The sequence below is a fragment of the Pristiophorus japonicus genome, chromosome 11 (assembly GCF_044704955.1).
Source record: "Pristiophorus japonicus isolate sPriJap1 chromosome 11, sPriJap1.hap1, whole genome shotgun sequence".
In the NCBI taxonomy this organism is placed as follows: Eukaryota; Metazoa; Chordata; class Chondrichthyes; family Pristiophoridae; genus Pristiophorus; species Pristiophorus japonicus.
The window spans coordinates 33,908,674-33,925,348 of NC_091987.1; the positions used below are offsets into that span (position 1 = coordinate 33,908,674).

The 16,675-nt window shown below is 45.4% G+C and overlaps 1 protein-coding gene across 5 annotated transcripts in view; it reads left to right on the forward strand.

Moving 5' to 3' along the window:
• LOC139276009 (cilia- and flagella-associated protein 47-like) overlaps window positions 1–16,675 on the forward strand; it is a 1,107,008-nt gene that overhangs the window by 207,106 nt on the left and 883,227 nt on the right. For all 5 annotated transcript variants that reach the window (XM_070893331.1, XM_070893333.1, XM_070893335.1 and 2 more), the window contains exons 19-20: window positions 6,373–6,504; window positions 6,633–6,710. In XM_070893331.1, coding sequence (XP_070749432.1) covers window positions 6,373–6,504; window positions 6,633–6,710 — 210 coding nt within the window. The remainder of the gene's footprint in view (window positions 1–6,372; window positions 6,505–6,632; window positions 6,711–16,675) is intronic.

Here is a 16,675-nt window from a genome sequence, read left to right on the forward strand (position 1 = left end):
CCATGTCTAAGCTACCCTCTAAATTACATGCAGTCTCAGTATCTGAGTTGGTGACTGAGAATGTGAAATTGAGTTACAGTGCTGTCTCTTCATTATCACTGCCTTCTTCCTCTTCCACCTTCTAAATACCTACTTACATAAACCAAGGTCCATTTCACCTATGCTTAACCATAAGACAGTGTGTTTGTATTGTTTCAATGACAAAATTAACTTCAGACAAAATCCATGTTGTGCTCTAATGCGCAGGAAAGCAGCAACTAAATTTCATCTTTGACTTTAAAACATTAAAAAAACAAATAAACCGTTCACTGGACGGCAGGCTAGCAGTAACACATAGCTCTTTCACCAGAAAAGCACAAGGGTAGGGTTGCGAAGCAGGGAGGGGGGAAAGTAAGAGGTGCATGCTTACACCATCTGCAGCTTTTAAATCAAAGTACTTGTGGGATGAGGGGGGATGTGAAAAGGAGGATTAGGTGTGAAGATACCGTCATCTTCGATAGTTTTAGTCCCGCTGCTGGCCATGGCTCTGCAATGGCCACGCCAATGATGGTGACCACCAACTCCTTCATCGGCATAAGGTCATGCAGACATGCCTGTCCCACACCGGTTAGCTCCTGCTGCTTTTGGCTATGCGCCAACTTGTCCTGCAAGAGAGAGGGAGGTGTGTCTGTGAGTGTGGTGAAATGTGTCTGTCATAGTTGCATAGCTGGCAGTGTGTGCAAGCTGTGGGATGTAGGTGTGAGGCTTACAGCAGTGGTAAGTGTGTGAGGGTGAGCTAAAGCTATGAATGTGAGGTCGAGTCCTGCTTGATAGAGATTGTTGGTAGGCGAGTGATGGGGTTTGATGCATTGAGCAGTGTGTGAAGCTAGTGGTTCAGTTGGTGGGATATGACATTTGAAGATGAATTCACTGACCTTGACCACTCATGTGAGAGCATCGAACTTCTTGCAGCACTGCACCAAGGTCCTCGGGGCTTGACTCTTGGCATTGACCGTCACAGCTATTGCTCCCACTGCCTTTGCAGCTTTTGGCTGGAGGTCCTCCTGCCCTTTGTGGATTCAGGATCACTTTCCTCCTGTCTACCTCCTCCACCAAGGCCTGCAGTGCAGTGTCTGAGAACCTTGGGGCAAGCTGTCTCCCCTGTTGTGCCGTTAGTGGCTTTTCTTGCAAGTCAGACTCTCTTTCCCCAAGCAGTTCCAGCACCTGCTCCAGTCAGAATGCAACTCCCCTTTAAAGTGTGCAAGCTGGTTTTAAGTGGTGCAAGCTAGCTTTAATTGGTGTTAGCCTGTCACAAAATTGACCCCCGGCTTTGGCGTGCAGCCACTCAACAGCATAATTAGCGCTGGCTGCACTCTTAAAATCTTTTAAATTAGCAAGTTTTAATGTTGCCTGCATCAGAAGCAATGGGCGTGGGTTAATCGCACATCGTGATCCTTGCACCCATTTTCTGGAGCTATCGAATTTAGCCCCCAATATTTCAAATAGAACAAACACCAAAATAACAACACAGCTTACAGTCCCAGTGCAGTTTAAGCTAGCAGAATGATTTGTTTTCATTAAGAAAAATTGCCTGTATACATTCTAAATACAATCATGAGTTATTTTTTGCAGCAGTTATGAGACAGAAGGCAAGGGAAAAAAATTAATGTGTTTCTTACAGTGAAGCAGTTCCTTTTTCATTGCAGTGTAAAAATTTTGTAGGGTTATCGAGTTCCTTTTTATAGTGGTATAGAAAATGCATGGGGTTGTTGATGTACATATTATTGTTAAAATAATTTCAAGCTGTTATCTTATACTGTGAAGACAATGGGCAGATTTAAAAAAAAATTTAAAATCTGGCGGGCTCCCTTAGTGTGTGCAATCCTTCTTGGCAATTTTTCTCTGTGTATTGTACCCGACAATCCTTTGCTCTCAAGTGCAATAAGAGGAAAGTCTGTGGCTTTTTTGTTGATAAACATAAATTGTGACAAAGCTTGTGAAATTCCATGCGTCCATTTTAATATGTATGTATTTTAGGCAAGTGCTCATACATACAACTCAAAACAAAATTCATTTAAACATGCATACAAAATTAAACAATTTATTAAAAATGTAAATACAATATTACATGATATTTCATAGACTCGTAGAAGGAGGCCATTCGGCCAATCCTATCTGTGCTGGCTCATTGAAAGAAGTATCCAATTAGTCCCACTCTCCTGCTCTTTCATATCCCTGAAAATTGTTCCCCATCAAGTATTTATCCAATTCCTTATTGCATCTGCTTTTACCACCTTTTCAGCCATTGCCATCCAGATCACAACTTGCTGCGTCAGAAAATTTCTCCTCATATCACCTCTGATTACAGCACAGAAACAATCCATTTGGCCCAACTGCTCCACATGAGCCTTCTCTCACCCTACTTCATGTAGCCCTATCAGCCCGATTTCTTTCTCCCTCATGTATTTATCTAGCTTCCCCTTAAATGCATCAATGCTATTCGCCTCAACTACTCCATTTTGTAGCAAATTCCGTATTCTAACCATACTCTGAGTATAGAAGTTTCTCCTGAATTGCTTATTGGATTTATAAGTGACTATTTTATATTTAGGACTCTGAGAGAACGAAATTCCCACAGCGGGAAATTGGGGAGGGTTCAAATTAGGCGGAAATTTAGCGCCCGGCGGCAGTTGGCTGTTAGTTCAAGAAACCACCTCCCGGTGCTTTTGGGCACTGTTGGAGGCGGTATTGGAGTGGTGTCTATCACCGACGTGCTAACCACATCAGTGATGATGTTAGCATGACGCGGACGTGCCGCATCGAGCTGACACCTCGCAACGTCCCTTCCCTTCACAAAGTGAGGCCTCCGTGGAGCCCACTGGGCCACCAGGGAGGGGTTCGGCTGGGCCAGTGGCCCAGCATCAAAGAGGGAGCACCGGGCTGCCTACTGGTGGCCCGGCCGAACCAGTGGCCGCCATTGTTGGGCCGACAATTAAAACAAAATGGCAGCTGTAGCAGTATGCCCTCACTTTTAAGGGTTGCCGCACCGCCCAGCCACTGGCAGCTTCCCGCCTCGCAAAGCTGTCGGGGGCAATGACCAATTTCCCCCACGGGGCTGAAAAGGGGTCGTCACCGGGCGGTAAGGGATCGGCGCATGGCCGACAAGGGGCCGAGCTGGGTGGAAACATGGGACATGATGGAAACCCGTTCCCGCTGCCCTCGGCCTGAGGGAAATGCACATGGGTCACAAGGTGACCAAGGCTGCAAACTAAATATTCAGGGGTATTTGACAATTCAGAAGGACAGACAGAAAGGAAAAGGAGGTGAGATAGCACTGTTAATAAAGGATGAGCTCAGTGCATTGGTAAGAAACGATATTGGCTCAAAAGATCAAGATGTTGAATTAGTTTGAGTGGAGATAAGGAATAATAAGGGGAAAAAGTCTCCAGTGGGCATAGTCTATAGGCCCACTAACAGTAGCTATATATTTGGACGGAGCATAAATTAAGAAATAATGGAGGCTTGTAAAAAAGGAACGGCAATAATCATGGGCGATTTTAACCTTCATATTGATTGGACAAAGCAACTTGGCTAGGGTAGCCTTGAGAAAGAGTTCATAGAGTGTTGCTGGGATAGTTTCCTTGCAGAACCAACCAGGGAGCAGGCTATCTTAGATCTGGTATGGTGCAATGAGACAGGATTAATAAATGATCTCCTAGTAAAGGATCCACTAGGAATGAGTGACCATAACATAGTTGAATTTCAAATTCATTTGGAGGGTGAGAAAGCTGGATCTCAAACCAGTGTCCTAAGCTTAAATAAAGCAGACTACAAAGGTATGAAGGCAGAGTTGGCTGAAGTGGACTGGGAAAATAGATTAAAGTATAGGACGGTTGATAAGCAGTGACAGACATTTAAGGAGATATTTCATAACTCGCAACAAAAATATATCCCAATGAGAAGGAAAGACTGTAAGAGAAGGGATAACCATTCGTGGTTAACTAAGGAAATAAGGGATGGTATCAAATTGAAAACAAGGGCATACAATGTGGCCAAGACTAGTGGGAGGCCAGAAGATTGGAAAACTTTTAAAAGCCAGCAAAAAATAACAAAAAAATAATAAAGAGAGGGAAGATAGATTATGAAAGTAAACTAGCACAAAATATAAAAACAGATAGTAAGAGTTTCTACAGGTACATAAAAAGGAAAAGAGTGGCTAAAGTAAATGTTGGTGCCTGAGAAGATGAGACTGGGGAATTAATAATGGGGAACAGCGAAATGGCAGAGACATTGAACAAATATTTTGTATTGGTCTTCACAGCAGAAGACACTAAAAACATCCCAATCGTGGATAATCGAGGGGCTATAGGGGGGGGAGGAACTTAATACAATCACTATCACTAATGAAGTAGTACTCATTAAAATAATGGGACTAAAGGCGGACAAGTCTCCTGGACCTGATAGCTTACAGCCTAGGGTCTTAAAAGAAGTGGCTGCAGAGATAGTGGATGCATTGATTGTAATCTACCAAAATTCCCTTGAGTTTGGGGAGGTCCCAGCAGAGTGAAAAACTGCAAATGTAACGCCCCTATTTAAGGAAGGAGGCAGACAGAAAGCAGGAATCTATAGACCAGTTAGCCTAACATCTGTCGGTGGGAAAATGCCGGAGTCCATTATTAAGGAAGCAGTAGCAGGGCATTTGGAAAAGCATAATTCAATCACGCAGAGTCAGCATCCTTTTATGAAAGTGAAATCATGTTTGACAAATTTGCTGGAGTTCTTTAAGGATATAACGAGCAGGGTGGATAAGGGGGAACCAGTGGATGTGGTGTATTTGGATTTCCAGAAGGCATTCGATGAGGTGCCATATAAAAGGTTACTGCACAAGATAAAAGGTCATGGGGTTGGGGGTAATATATTAGCATGGATAGAAGATTGGCTAACTAACAGAAAACAGAGAGTCGGGATAAATGGGTCATTTTCCGGTTGGCAAACAGTAAGTAATGGGGTGCACAGGGATCGGTGCTGGGGCCTCAACTATTTACAATCTGTATTAACGATTTGGATGAGGGGACTGAATGTAATGTAGCCAAGTTTGCTGATGATACAAAGATAGGTGGGAAAGCAAATTGTGAGGAGGCCACAAAAAATCTGCAAAGGGATATAGACAGGCTAAGTGAGTGGGCAAAAATTTGGCAGATGGAGCATAATGTGGGAAAGTGTGAGGTTATCCAGTTTGGCAGTAGAATAGAAAAGCAAATTATAATTTAAATGGAGAAAAATTGCAAAGTGCTGCAGTACAGAGGGATCTGGGGGTCCTTGTGCATGAAACACAAAATGTTCGTATGCAGGTACAGCAAGTAATCAGGAAGGCAAATGGAATGTTAGCCTTTATTGCAAGGGAGATAGAATATAAAAGCAGAGAAGTCCTGCTACAACTGTACAGGATACTGGTGAGGCCACACCTATATTACTGTACAGTTTTCGTCTCCGTATTTAAGGAAGGAAATACTTGCATTGGAGGCTATTCAGAGAAGGTTTACTAGGTTGATTCTGGAGATGAGGGGGTTGACTTATGAAGATCGGGGCCTATACTCATTGGAATTCAGAAGAATGAGAGGTGATCTTATCGAAACATATGATAATGAGGGGGCTCGACAAGGTGGATGCAGAGAAGATATTTCCACTCATAGGGGAAACTAAAACTAGGGGACTTAGTCTCAGAATAAGGGGTCGCCCATTTAAAACTGAGATGTGGAGAAATTTCTTCTCTCAGAGGGTTGTAAATCTATGGAATTCTCTGCCCCAGAGAGCTGTTGAGGCTGGGTCATTGAATATATTTAAGGCTGAGATAGACAGATTTTTGAGCAATAAGGGAATAAAGGGTTATGGGGAGTGGGCAGGGAAGTGGAGCTGATTCCATGATCAGATCAGTCATGATCTTATTAAATAGCGGAGCAGGCTCGAGGGGCCTAATGACCTACTCCTGCTCCTAATTCTTATGTTCTTATGTTCTTACGCAGCATTTGCCTGCCCCGAATCGGTAAGGCCTACCGCCCCATTACCACCTCTTAGAGGCCTTAAAGAAGAGGGCAATTTCGGCCCCCTAGTTTAGGACTACTCCCACAAGTTTTCTTTACATTTACCCTATCAAACCCCTTCATTATGTTAAAGACCTCTGTCAGGTCACCCCTAAGCCTTCTTATTTTGAGAGAAAAGAGCCACAGCATGTTCAGTTTGTCCTGATAGTTATAACGTTTCAGTTCTGGTATCATCCATGTAATTTTTTTTGTCCTGCTTTACTTCTTAGCAAAAAGTTCAAATCATGTTCCTATTTTCATTGACTAATGTATTACTTGGTCTACATTTGCAATATCTTCTTTCCCCTAAAAGGTCAACAATGTGAATCCTGTCCCTGGAATGACTATAACTCCTGCTCACGGCACAATACCTGTTGGGGGTCATGTGTGTTTCACAATTTTCTTCCACCCGACTACAGTGTTCAAATTTGATATCAGAATAAAGGTAAATCAAAAACATATAGATTTTTAGCAAAATTACTTAATAATAAACATCTTTCTGCTATGATGGAAATAACATACAAGATGCTATGATTCAGCATTTTCTAGTAAATATTTATGATATTTTCTCAGGTAGACATTCGTAATACAAACCCAGTGAAACTACGGGTTGGGGGATCAGTGATACGACCAATGGCTGAAATTGATGTGGTTAGTATTTAATTGGTATTCCTGTATTTTGAATTTTAAATATTTTTGATTTCATGGTCTCGCTCAGCGAGTCCACTACAATAAAAAATTACTGGGCCCTTTTTTGAGTGGCTTCCAACAGTCCCTTTAAGGACCACTGGTTAGACTGCTCAATGCCTGGTACAGTGCAAGCTCCATCCATTTGTACATGTACTTTGCAATTGAGGTCCTGCAACTGCTGTAACACCCAAACTTGCATATTTAAGCAGCCTTACACCTGTTTCAGGTGGGCAGAATGTTTGCTCATTTACAGCTATGCCTGAAAAATGCATCAGGCAGGCCTTGGGATTCAATGGGGTGTCCGAGATGCAGCTTTCCCGCCACCCGCACCCCCCCGCCATCAATTTTCAAGTGCCGGCCACCTACTTTCAGATGAGAAAAGGGTGCCTGACAGTTGAAAATTACCTTCTCTGTATTTAATCATTGAGTGAAGACAGGATCAGATTCAGCTGTGATGCTACTACACATGGTAAAAAAACTCATCCAAAACTCTGCTGCCCGAGTCCTAACTCGCTTCAAGTCCTGTTTACCCAGTGCTCGCTTATCTAAATTGGTTCCTGGTATGGCAACATCTCAGTTTTAAAATTCTCATCCTTGTTTTCAAATCCCTGAATGGCCTCTCCCCTCCAACTTCTCTGTATTCCTCCAATTCTGGCCTCTTGCGCATCACAGATTTTAATTGCTCCATCATTGGCGGCAATACCTTCAGCTGTCTAGGTCTCTAAGCCACTCCATTTCTCTACCTCTCTCTCCTCCTTTAACTCCTTAAACCTACGTTAAAACTTACCTCTTTGACCAAGCTTTTAGGCACCTGTCCTAATGGCCCAGAATTTGCGGTCCTCTTGATGGCAAACTGGCAGCATCCTCTGTCATTTCGCCTTAGAAACTGACCTCAACTGCAGGATTTAGCACATGCACAGTCTATCCGAAAATCCTTAAATTACGGTTTTCATTTACTGTTCCTCCACAGGCTGTGCTGTGCACCTATCCCCCCCCACCCCACCACACAGAGTTGGCAATCAGTCAAGTCTCTCAAATCATTGAAACTGCTGAAAACTTTGGCTCTTCCGCAGTAATTACACTGTTAAATATCTCATTAAAAATTAAACCTGAATTAATTAGGTGTAACTGGGGCTTTAACAGCGTATTGACTGCTGAACAAAGGTTATAGCCTCGAAAAACTAATTTTAATTTTGGGCAGTGTCAAATTTATCTATTTCAATAAAATTGACATTTTTAAGAAACTTTGGGGCTGAAATTTGGTAACAACGCGTTTGGAGGCGATAACCGAGGCGAGGCAGGACTTCCTACGCCCGGCGCGTAAGTCCCGTCCCGGCCGCAAAATGGGGGTTACCACCCATGAGAGGAAGTGCAGCGCAATGTTGGGTGCCCCACTTCCTCTCAGGAGCGGGACCAGGGCACCAAACGCAGGAATCATCCAATGCAGCGGCAACACAGGGCCCTCCCCTTTTGTTAAAGGTGAGGGCACGCTGAGAGCTCTGCAATGGGGTGAGGGGCCACCACTTCTCCACCGGTGAGTGGGGTGTCATGGCGGCACAAACTCTGCAAAATTGTCAACGCAAGGCTGCGACTGGTAAGTCGGCCATTGAAAAAAAAATGGCAGCCGCACCTCTCCTTTAATTTTTGCCCCGCGAGCTGAGTACAGCCCAGTTCGCGACCTGTGAGGCGGGCACGAACATCACACGTGGCGGCCTCACGGAACGTTACCCAATTTCCTCTCCGTGGTGGAAACGGCCGCTGCGCACAGCGATAATATCATCATCGCCGGCGCAGCAGCCTGGGGCGCTCCTGGCGGGAGAGGGACGCTGCCGGTTTGCACCTCCGCTAACTCCTGTGGAATTTCGCGGGAGGCGGTAGCGGCCACGCATCCCTGACGAGAAATCTTTTGCGCATCATTCCACTAACTGGAGGCGCAAACGATACAAATTTCTTCCCCTTTAAGTTTGTTCAACTTTATTTCAGGTTTGCCTTTTCCCCACGTGAGAGCCCCAATCTTTGCTTTGCTCACTGTGACATTTTTTAAAAAGTTAGAATTTTAAGACCTTACTCACTTCATGGTTCGCTGTTTGTGAGAATTCTGTGTTTTGATTGGTTGCTTGGACAGCTTGTTGATGTCACAGCAGCTTGCACTGTGGGTTCTTACGATACTTCGTTGATTTGAATTCTGCGTCAGAAAATCCGAACTTCTTGACACAGAGATTGTGAGATCTTTATGCGAAGCTTACTTCGGGACCAGCGGAGAACACATTTGCTTCGCCGCTGACCGCAAGTTCCGGGTCAATATCTCCTTATGTGGCTCCGTGTAAACTTTTGTTTGGTAATGGTCCTGTGAAGCACCTTGGGATGTTTTATTACGTTAAAGACAATGGCCCTGAATTTGCAGTCGGAGGCGGGGAAATGCCTCTGATCCGCAAATACAATGCCTGCGTACCTGGTGGTCCAGGAGTTACGGAGCCTCATGGTCCTGGGCCTCTCGGGTACCCGCGGGACGCATGTGGTTCGCAAGTGCCCCTGGGATCACGTGGGCCGGCCCAACAAATGAAAGAAGGAAATCCCCATTCATGCTTATGGGGATTCAAAAAGGAGTTCGATGAAGTCCTTACTACTAGGGGGATCAAGGGGTATGGTGAGAAAGCAGGAATGGGGTACTGAAGTTGCATGTTCAGCCATGAACTCATTAAATGGCGGTGCAGGCTCGAAGGGCCGAATGGCCTACTCCTGCACCTATTTTCTATGTTTATGTTTCTATGAATGGGGATACCCAAAAAAGTACACGTACACATTAAATAAATGAAAAAAAAACATATTTAAAATTAATTAAAATGCCATTAAATTAAATATTTAAAACAAAAATGTAATTTTATGAAAAATAAATATAAGTGTTTTAAAGGGGCTAAAAATAAGTTTTTAATTGTTTAAATGATTGAAAAAAATAATTTTTATGTTCATTTAAATTCTAAGGGGGAGAAATTTGGTAGTGCCTCGTTTGCGATGTTAATTTTTTAAATTTTGAAAATTTAACGCCAGACGCTAAGGATTATGAACTTCTAAATTGAGCTTTAGCGCCCCAGGAAGGAAGGGGGGCACTAAATCAAATGCTCATGACCTCAGTGGGGCGCGACAGGGGCGCTACCACCAGAGCACTGGAATTTCAGGTGACATTGCATTTCGCAATCAACCTTCAATCCATCACACTGGCTCATTCCAGTTCTTAAATGGGAGGCTCATTTTTATTTGCATCATTTTCATCATTCCTGGAACTGACGCCGACCTGCAAACAAGTGGAACACTCCATGGCTATGGCTGCTCCCAATCCAAATCCAAGGGGGAGAGCTTGTCGGTTCTCTGACGTCGCATTGGAGGCATTGGTGGCTGCAGTGGTGCAAAGGAAGAAAGCGCTGCTCCCGGCCAGTAGAAGGAGGCCATTGCCCCAGGTTTTCAGGGCAATGTGGAGACAAGTGGCAGAGGAGGTCTCGGCCAGTAGTGTCACGCAATGCAGCCTAACACAGTGATGTAAAAAATTTAACGACCTCGGTTGGGTAGTCAAAGTGAGAAGATTCTTCAACAGGTCCTACAAAGCAACATCTGAACCTCTGTCTGTGCACACTGTGCAAAGCACCACTCATCACCACTCTCTCACCAAGCATCTGCACCTACTCAAACTCACATTCTCATCTCATGCCTTGCCTAAATTCACAGCTATTCAATGACGGCAGGCAAATCTCCCAGAAATATAGCTAGACTTACACACATTTGTTTCTTTTGCAGGCCAAGATGGCCCACAATAGGAGGGAGCAGCAGAGGACAGGCGGGGGTGAACCTCAGCTCCAGCAGCTCTCAGACCTGGAGGAGCGTGTGCTGTGACTCATTGGGCAGCAGCTGGTGTGCACCATGGCCGTTGGCGCCATCGACCCCATTGGGGGCAATGGTACCTTCATCCCCTCTCCTTTTCTCATCCCACTTCCCCCTCATACCAGAAGGCTTTATCACTTTCCAGTTCCTGATATTGTCTGCATTCCTTGCTCCATTCCTGCCCACCTCCCCTCACCTTAACATGAGTCTTGTGCCATTTATACTTTCAGATTGTGGTGTCCCTGCACCTTACTACAAATTCACATGAGGCATGTACTGCAGACACAGTCACTACGTGACCTTAGCCTTTATTCCCAGGACCAAGGAGTGCTGATCCTGGGTGGGACCTCCTCTTTTATACCTGGAAACCCAGGTAAGGAATGTCTCCCACAAGTTCACCCCCTGTGGTCAGGGTGTGCATTTCTAGAATATAAGTACAGTGTACAGGAGTTGCATGAAGGTTACAGTTACATGAAGATTACCGTTGCATGATGGTTACATACATGACACAGATAATCAGTAACCAGGTGACCAGCCTGTCTCTGAGCCCCCCCCGCAATGAGAGTGACGAAGGAGAAGAGGAGGAGGACCCAAAAACCGCATCACTGCATCTCTCACCAGCAGGCACCACCTCAGAGACTGGCGCTACACGATCATTTGAGGCAAGCTTAGTAGAGGGATCTGCAATGGGTGATGCATTGGGGATGAGCGGTCTGCAGTAAGGCCAAGGGGAAAGGGTAGCTGAGGAGCCAGCTCCCCGGGGGGGCGAGTTTGCATGCAAGTTTGCTGCACAGGACTCAGATGAGGACCTCGATGGGGAGACGTTCACAACAAGGGTGCTGGCCATGCACTACGAGATGATAGATGCAATGGCAAGGATGCCCGAGAACCTCTCAGCAATGGTAAGGAGCGTGGAGGAGTCCAACTCCAACATTGCACAGAGCTCTGTGCACACGATGGAGCTCATCATTTCCAATCTGCAGACGATGGTGGACTCCCAGAGACATTGCTGCACAGGCGGAAGCAATGCAACGTCATAGTGCTGTAATGCAGACAATAGTTAGTGGCATTGAAGCTTACTCTGCTCTCATGCAGTCTCAGCTGGCTGCCACACAAGCTCTGACTGCTGCCATCATCGCTGAGTCCACCACAGTCGACTGGGGATCTCATGGTGTCGCAGCAGCCCACCAATCTGTGCTTCAGCAGATTGGTAGGAATGTTGAGGTGCTGTCCCTGGGGAGTGGCATTGGGTCAGTGGAGCAGGGACCTGCTGTCCTCTCTCAGGATGGCAGCATTCCTGATCCCACCACTGCAACTTCGCCATTGCACTTGTCGCTGCCTGTCATCTAGCCAGCCCAGCCTGCTGCCACCCAGCCTGAGGTGGTGCAGTCTACAGCCGGGCATTCCAGGCCCAGAGTTGGTCGAGAGCGTCCTGCGAGGCCATCTGTAGTCTCTGGCCCTGACACTCAGCAGCCTTCCACCAGTCCTGCAGCAGTCACAGGGGACACACTACGGAGGAGCAGTAGAATAGGTAAAGGCAGTGTTAAGAGGGGATATAAGGTTTTGCACAAGGGTGAATAGTAAATGTAATTATTGTTTATATATGTGGCTAATGTATTCGAATAAAATTTTAATTGGAATGTTGCATATTTGGTGTTTTTCATTTCAGTTTTGGGGCTGCAATATGGAATGAGAAATTTCTGGGGTTTTGCATAGCAATCGGGAAGTGGCCTGGAATTCATTGGAACCAAAATATGATGAGGCGGTCGTGGACCTCCCTTGCAGAAGTACGATTGCGTGCCTGCCTCCTCCGTTGCTCCTGTTCCTCCTCCTCCTTATCCTCATCTTCCTTCTCGACCTCAACCTCCTCCTCCTCCTCCTGAGGTGGTGGAGCTATGCCTGGTGGCAATGGCTGCGCTCTCATGATGGCCAGATTGTGCAGCATGCAGCAGATGACAATGAAAGGGGACACCTGCTTAGCCGAGTACTGGAGAACACATCCCGACTGGTCAGTCAAGGCAGCGGAACCATTGCTTGAGCACTTTGATGGCCTGCTCAATGATGTTCCTGGTGACAGCATGGCTCTCAATATGAGTGCTGGGCAGGAGTGTTGGGGTTGTGGAGGAGGGTCATGAGGCAGGTGAAAAGCGGATAGCCTTTGTCTCCAACCAGCCAGCAGCGAGCTTGATGTGGTGGCTGGAAGAGAGCTGGCGCACCGGTCTGATGCAGGATAAGAACATAAGAACATAAGAATTAGGAGGAGGAGTAGGTAATTCGGCTCTTAGAGCCTGCTCCGCCATTCAATGAGATCATGGCTGATTATCTACCTCAACTCCACTTTCCTGCACTATCCCCGTATCCCTTGATTTTCTTAATATCCAAAAATCTATCGATCTATGTCTTGAATATACTTAAAGACTGAGCCTCCACAGCCCTCTGGGGTAGAGAATTCCAGAGATTCACCAGCCTCTGAGTGAAGAAGTTTCTGCTCATCTCAGTCCTAAATGGCCGACCCCTTATTCTGAGACTGTGACCCCTGGTTCTAGACTCCTCAGCCAGAGGAAACATCCTCCCTGTATCTACCCGATCAAGCCCTGTAAGAATTTTGTATGTTTCAATGAGATCACTTCTCATTCTTCTAAACTCTAGAGAATATAGGCCTAGTCTACTCAATCTCTCTTCATAGGACAATCCCTCCATCCCAGGAATCAGTCTGGTGAACCTTCGTTGCTACTCTCAATGGGAAGAATATCCTTCCTTCGGTAAGATGGGAGGAAAAGCAGTGTGTGAGGAGGACACAAAAAATCTGCAAAAGGACATAGACAGGTTAAGTAAGTGGGCAAAAATTTGGCAGATGAAGTATAATGTTGGAAAGTGTGAGGTCATGCACTTTGGCAGAAAAAAATCAAAGAGCAAGTTATTATTTAATGGAGAAAGATTGCAAAGTGCTGCAGTACAGCAGGACTTGGGGGTACTTGTGCATGAAACATGAAAGGATAGTATGCAGGTACAGCAAGTGATCAGGAAGGCCAATGGAATCTTGGCCTTTATTGCAAAGGGGATGGAGTATAAAAGCAGGGAAGTCTTGTTACAGCTATACAGGGTATTGGTGAGGCCACACCTGGAATACTGCGTGCAGTTTTGGTTTCCATATTTACAAAAGGATATACTTGCTTTGGAGGCAGTTCAGAGAAGGTTCACTAGGTTGATTCCGGGGGTTGACTTATGAGGAAAGGTTGAGTAGGTTGGGCCTCTACGCATTGGAATTCAGAAGAATGAGAGGTGATCTTATCGAAACATATAAGATTATGAGGGGGCTTGACAAGGTGGTTCCCCCATGTCTACTCTGCTAGTTACAACCTCAAAAAACTCCAACAGATTTGTCAAACATGACTTCTCTTTCATAAATGCGTGTTGACTGCCCAATCCTATTATTCTTTTTCAAGTGCCCTGTTGCCATATCCTTAATAATAGATTCTAGCAATTTTTCTACTACTGATGTCAGGCTAACTGGTCTGTAGTTCCCTGTTTTCTCTCTCCCTCTTCTTAAATAGCGGGGTTACATTAGCTACCTTCCAATCTGCGGGAACCATTCTCGAATCTATGGAATTTTGGAAGATGACAACCAATGCATCCTATCTCTATGGCCACCTCTTTCAAAACCCTAGGATGTAGGCCATCAGGTCCAGGGGATTTATTGGCTTGCAGGGTAAAGCCATCGTGGCTGCTGCCAGGATAGTGGGCATTGACATTGAGGATTCACTGTATGTGGTCGCAAACCAACTGCATATTGAGTGAGTGGTAGCCTTTGTGGTTATGGAAGATCTCAGGATTGTGATGCGGTGCCCGCAAAGCTATGAGGGTGTAGCCGATGCCGCCATGTACTTTGGGGAAACTCGCTATCCTGGCAAAGCCACATCCACGCTCATCCTATTTCTCTCTGTCAATCGAGAAGCCAATGTAGTCCCTTCTGTTAGTGTAGAGAGCCTTTGTGCAGCGATGGACGACAAACTGTGAGGTGTTAGCTATGTCTCCTGCTTCAGACTGGAGGGATCGCTGGTGAAGAAATTAAGGGTCACGGTGACCTTGACTGCCACTGCGAGAGCTGTGTTCGTTTTAGTCTGAGGCTGAAGGTCTGGGTGCATGAGGTGACAGTGTTCTGTGACCACCTCTTTGGGGAAGCGTAGCCTCCTAATGCACTGCTCCTTGCTTAATTGAAAATAGGAGAAGTGATTTTGGAAGACCCTCGGAGGGTATGGTCTCCTATTGAAAACCCTGATGGCCCTCCTCCTCCTCCTTCTGAACACATGTTCCCATCTTTCTTGCTGTCTCTGCTCCTTCTGCTGTAGACCCTGGAGGGTGAACTCGACTGCCAGTACAGTCCCCATGACTTTTAGCAATTGTTGTAGTTGTAACGAGCAGGGTGGATAAGGGGGACCCAGTAGATGTGGTGTATTTGGATTTCCTGAAGGCATTCGATAAGGTGCCACATAAAAAGTTACTGCACAAGATAAAAGTTCATGGGGTTGGGGGTAATATATTAGCATGGATAGAGGATTGGCTAACTAACAGAAAACAGAGAGTCAGGATAAATGGGTCATTTTCTGGTTGGCAAACAGTAACTAGTGGGGTGCCACAGGGGCCTCAACTATTTGCAATCTATATTATTGATTTGGATGAGGTGACCGAGTGTAATGTAGCCAAGTTTGTTGATGATACAAAGATGGGTGGGAAAGCAAGATGTGAGGAGGACACAAAAAATCTGGAAAGGCTAGGTGAGTGGGCAAAAATTTGGCAGCTGGAATATAATGTGGGAAAGTGTGAGGTTATCCACCTTGGAAGAAAAAATAAAAAAGCAAATTATTATTTAAATGGAGAAGAATTACAAATTGCTGCAGTACAGAGGGACCTGGGGTTCCTTGTGCATGAAACACAAAAGGTTAGTATGCAGGTACAGCAAGTAATCAGGAAGGCAAATGGAATGTTGGGCTTTTTTGCAAGGGGATGGAGTATAAAAACAGAGAAGTCCTACTACAACTGTGCAGGGTATTGGGGAGACCACACCTAGAGTACTGCGTACAGTTTTGGTCTCCTTATTTAAGGAGGGATATACTTGCATTGGAGGCAGTTCAGAGAGGTTCACTAGGTTGATTCCTGAAATGAAGGGGTTGACTTATGAAGAAAGGTTCAGCAGGTTGGGCCTGTACTCATTGGCATTCAGAAGAATGAGAGGTGATCTTATTAAAACATATAAGAATGAGAGGTGTTCTTATTAAAACATATAAGCTAATGAGGGGGCTCGACAAGGTAGATGCAGAGAGGATGTTTCCACTCATGGGGGAATTTAGAACTAGGGGGCATAATTTTAGAATAATGGGTCGCCCATTTAAAACTGAGATGAGGAGGAATATCTTATCTCAGAGGGTTGTGAATCTGTGTAATTTTCTGCCCCAAAGAGCTGTGAAGGCTGGGTTATTGAATATATTTAAAGCGGAGATAAACAAATCTTTGAGCAATCAGGGAGTAAAGGGTTATGGGGAGCGGGCAGAGAAGTGGAGCTAAGCCCATGGTCAGATCAACCATGGTCTTATTGAATGGCGGAGCAGGCTCAAGGGGCCAAATGGCCTACTCCTGCTCCTATTTGTTATGTTCTTATGAAGCATCTCAATAATAATGAGGACGGTCTTTTACTTGCCAGAACAGCCCCCTGATATCAAATAACCTTGAAATAACTAACGAAAACTCTTGCAGTTGCAGAATGTCGCACACAGCCACTCAAACTTCAAAATCCTGTCAGGTGCGAGTGATTGGTGATGATCCGTTTAAATAGCGTCGCTGCTGCTGCACATCAGCTCAGCCTGACTTTGCTTTCTCCAGCCAATAAAGTCAATGGCAAAAACGAAGTTGGGAAATCGGGCGTCAATTGTGCATTGCACACTCACTGACGTCATGATTTCCGTGATTGCGATGTATCCGGCGATCGCGTTTAGTAGCGACATTGAGTTTAGCGGCAGCGCTACCGGCAAGACGGATATGGCGTGCTCTGCTGGAAC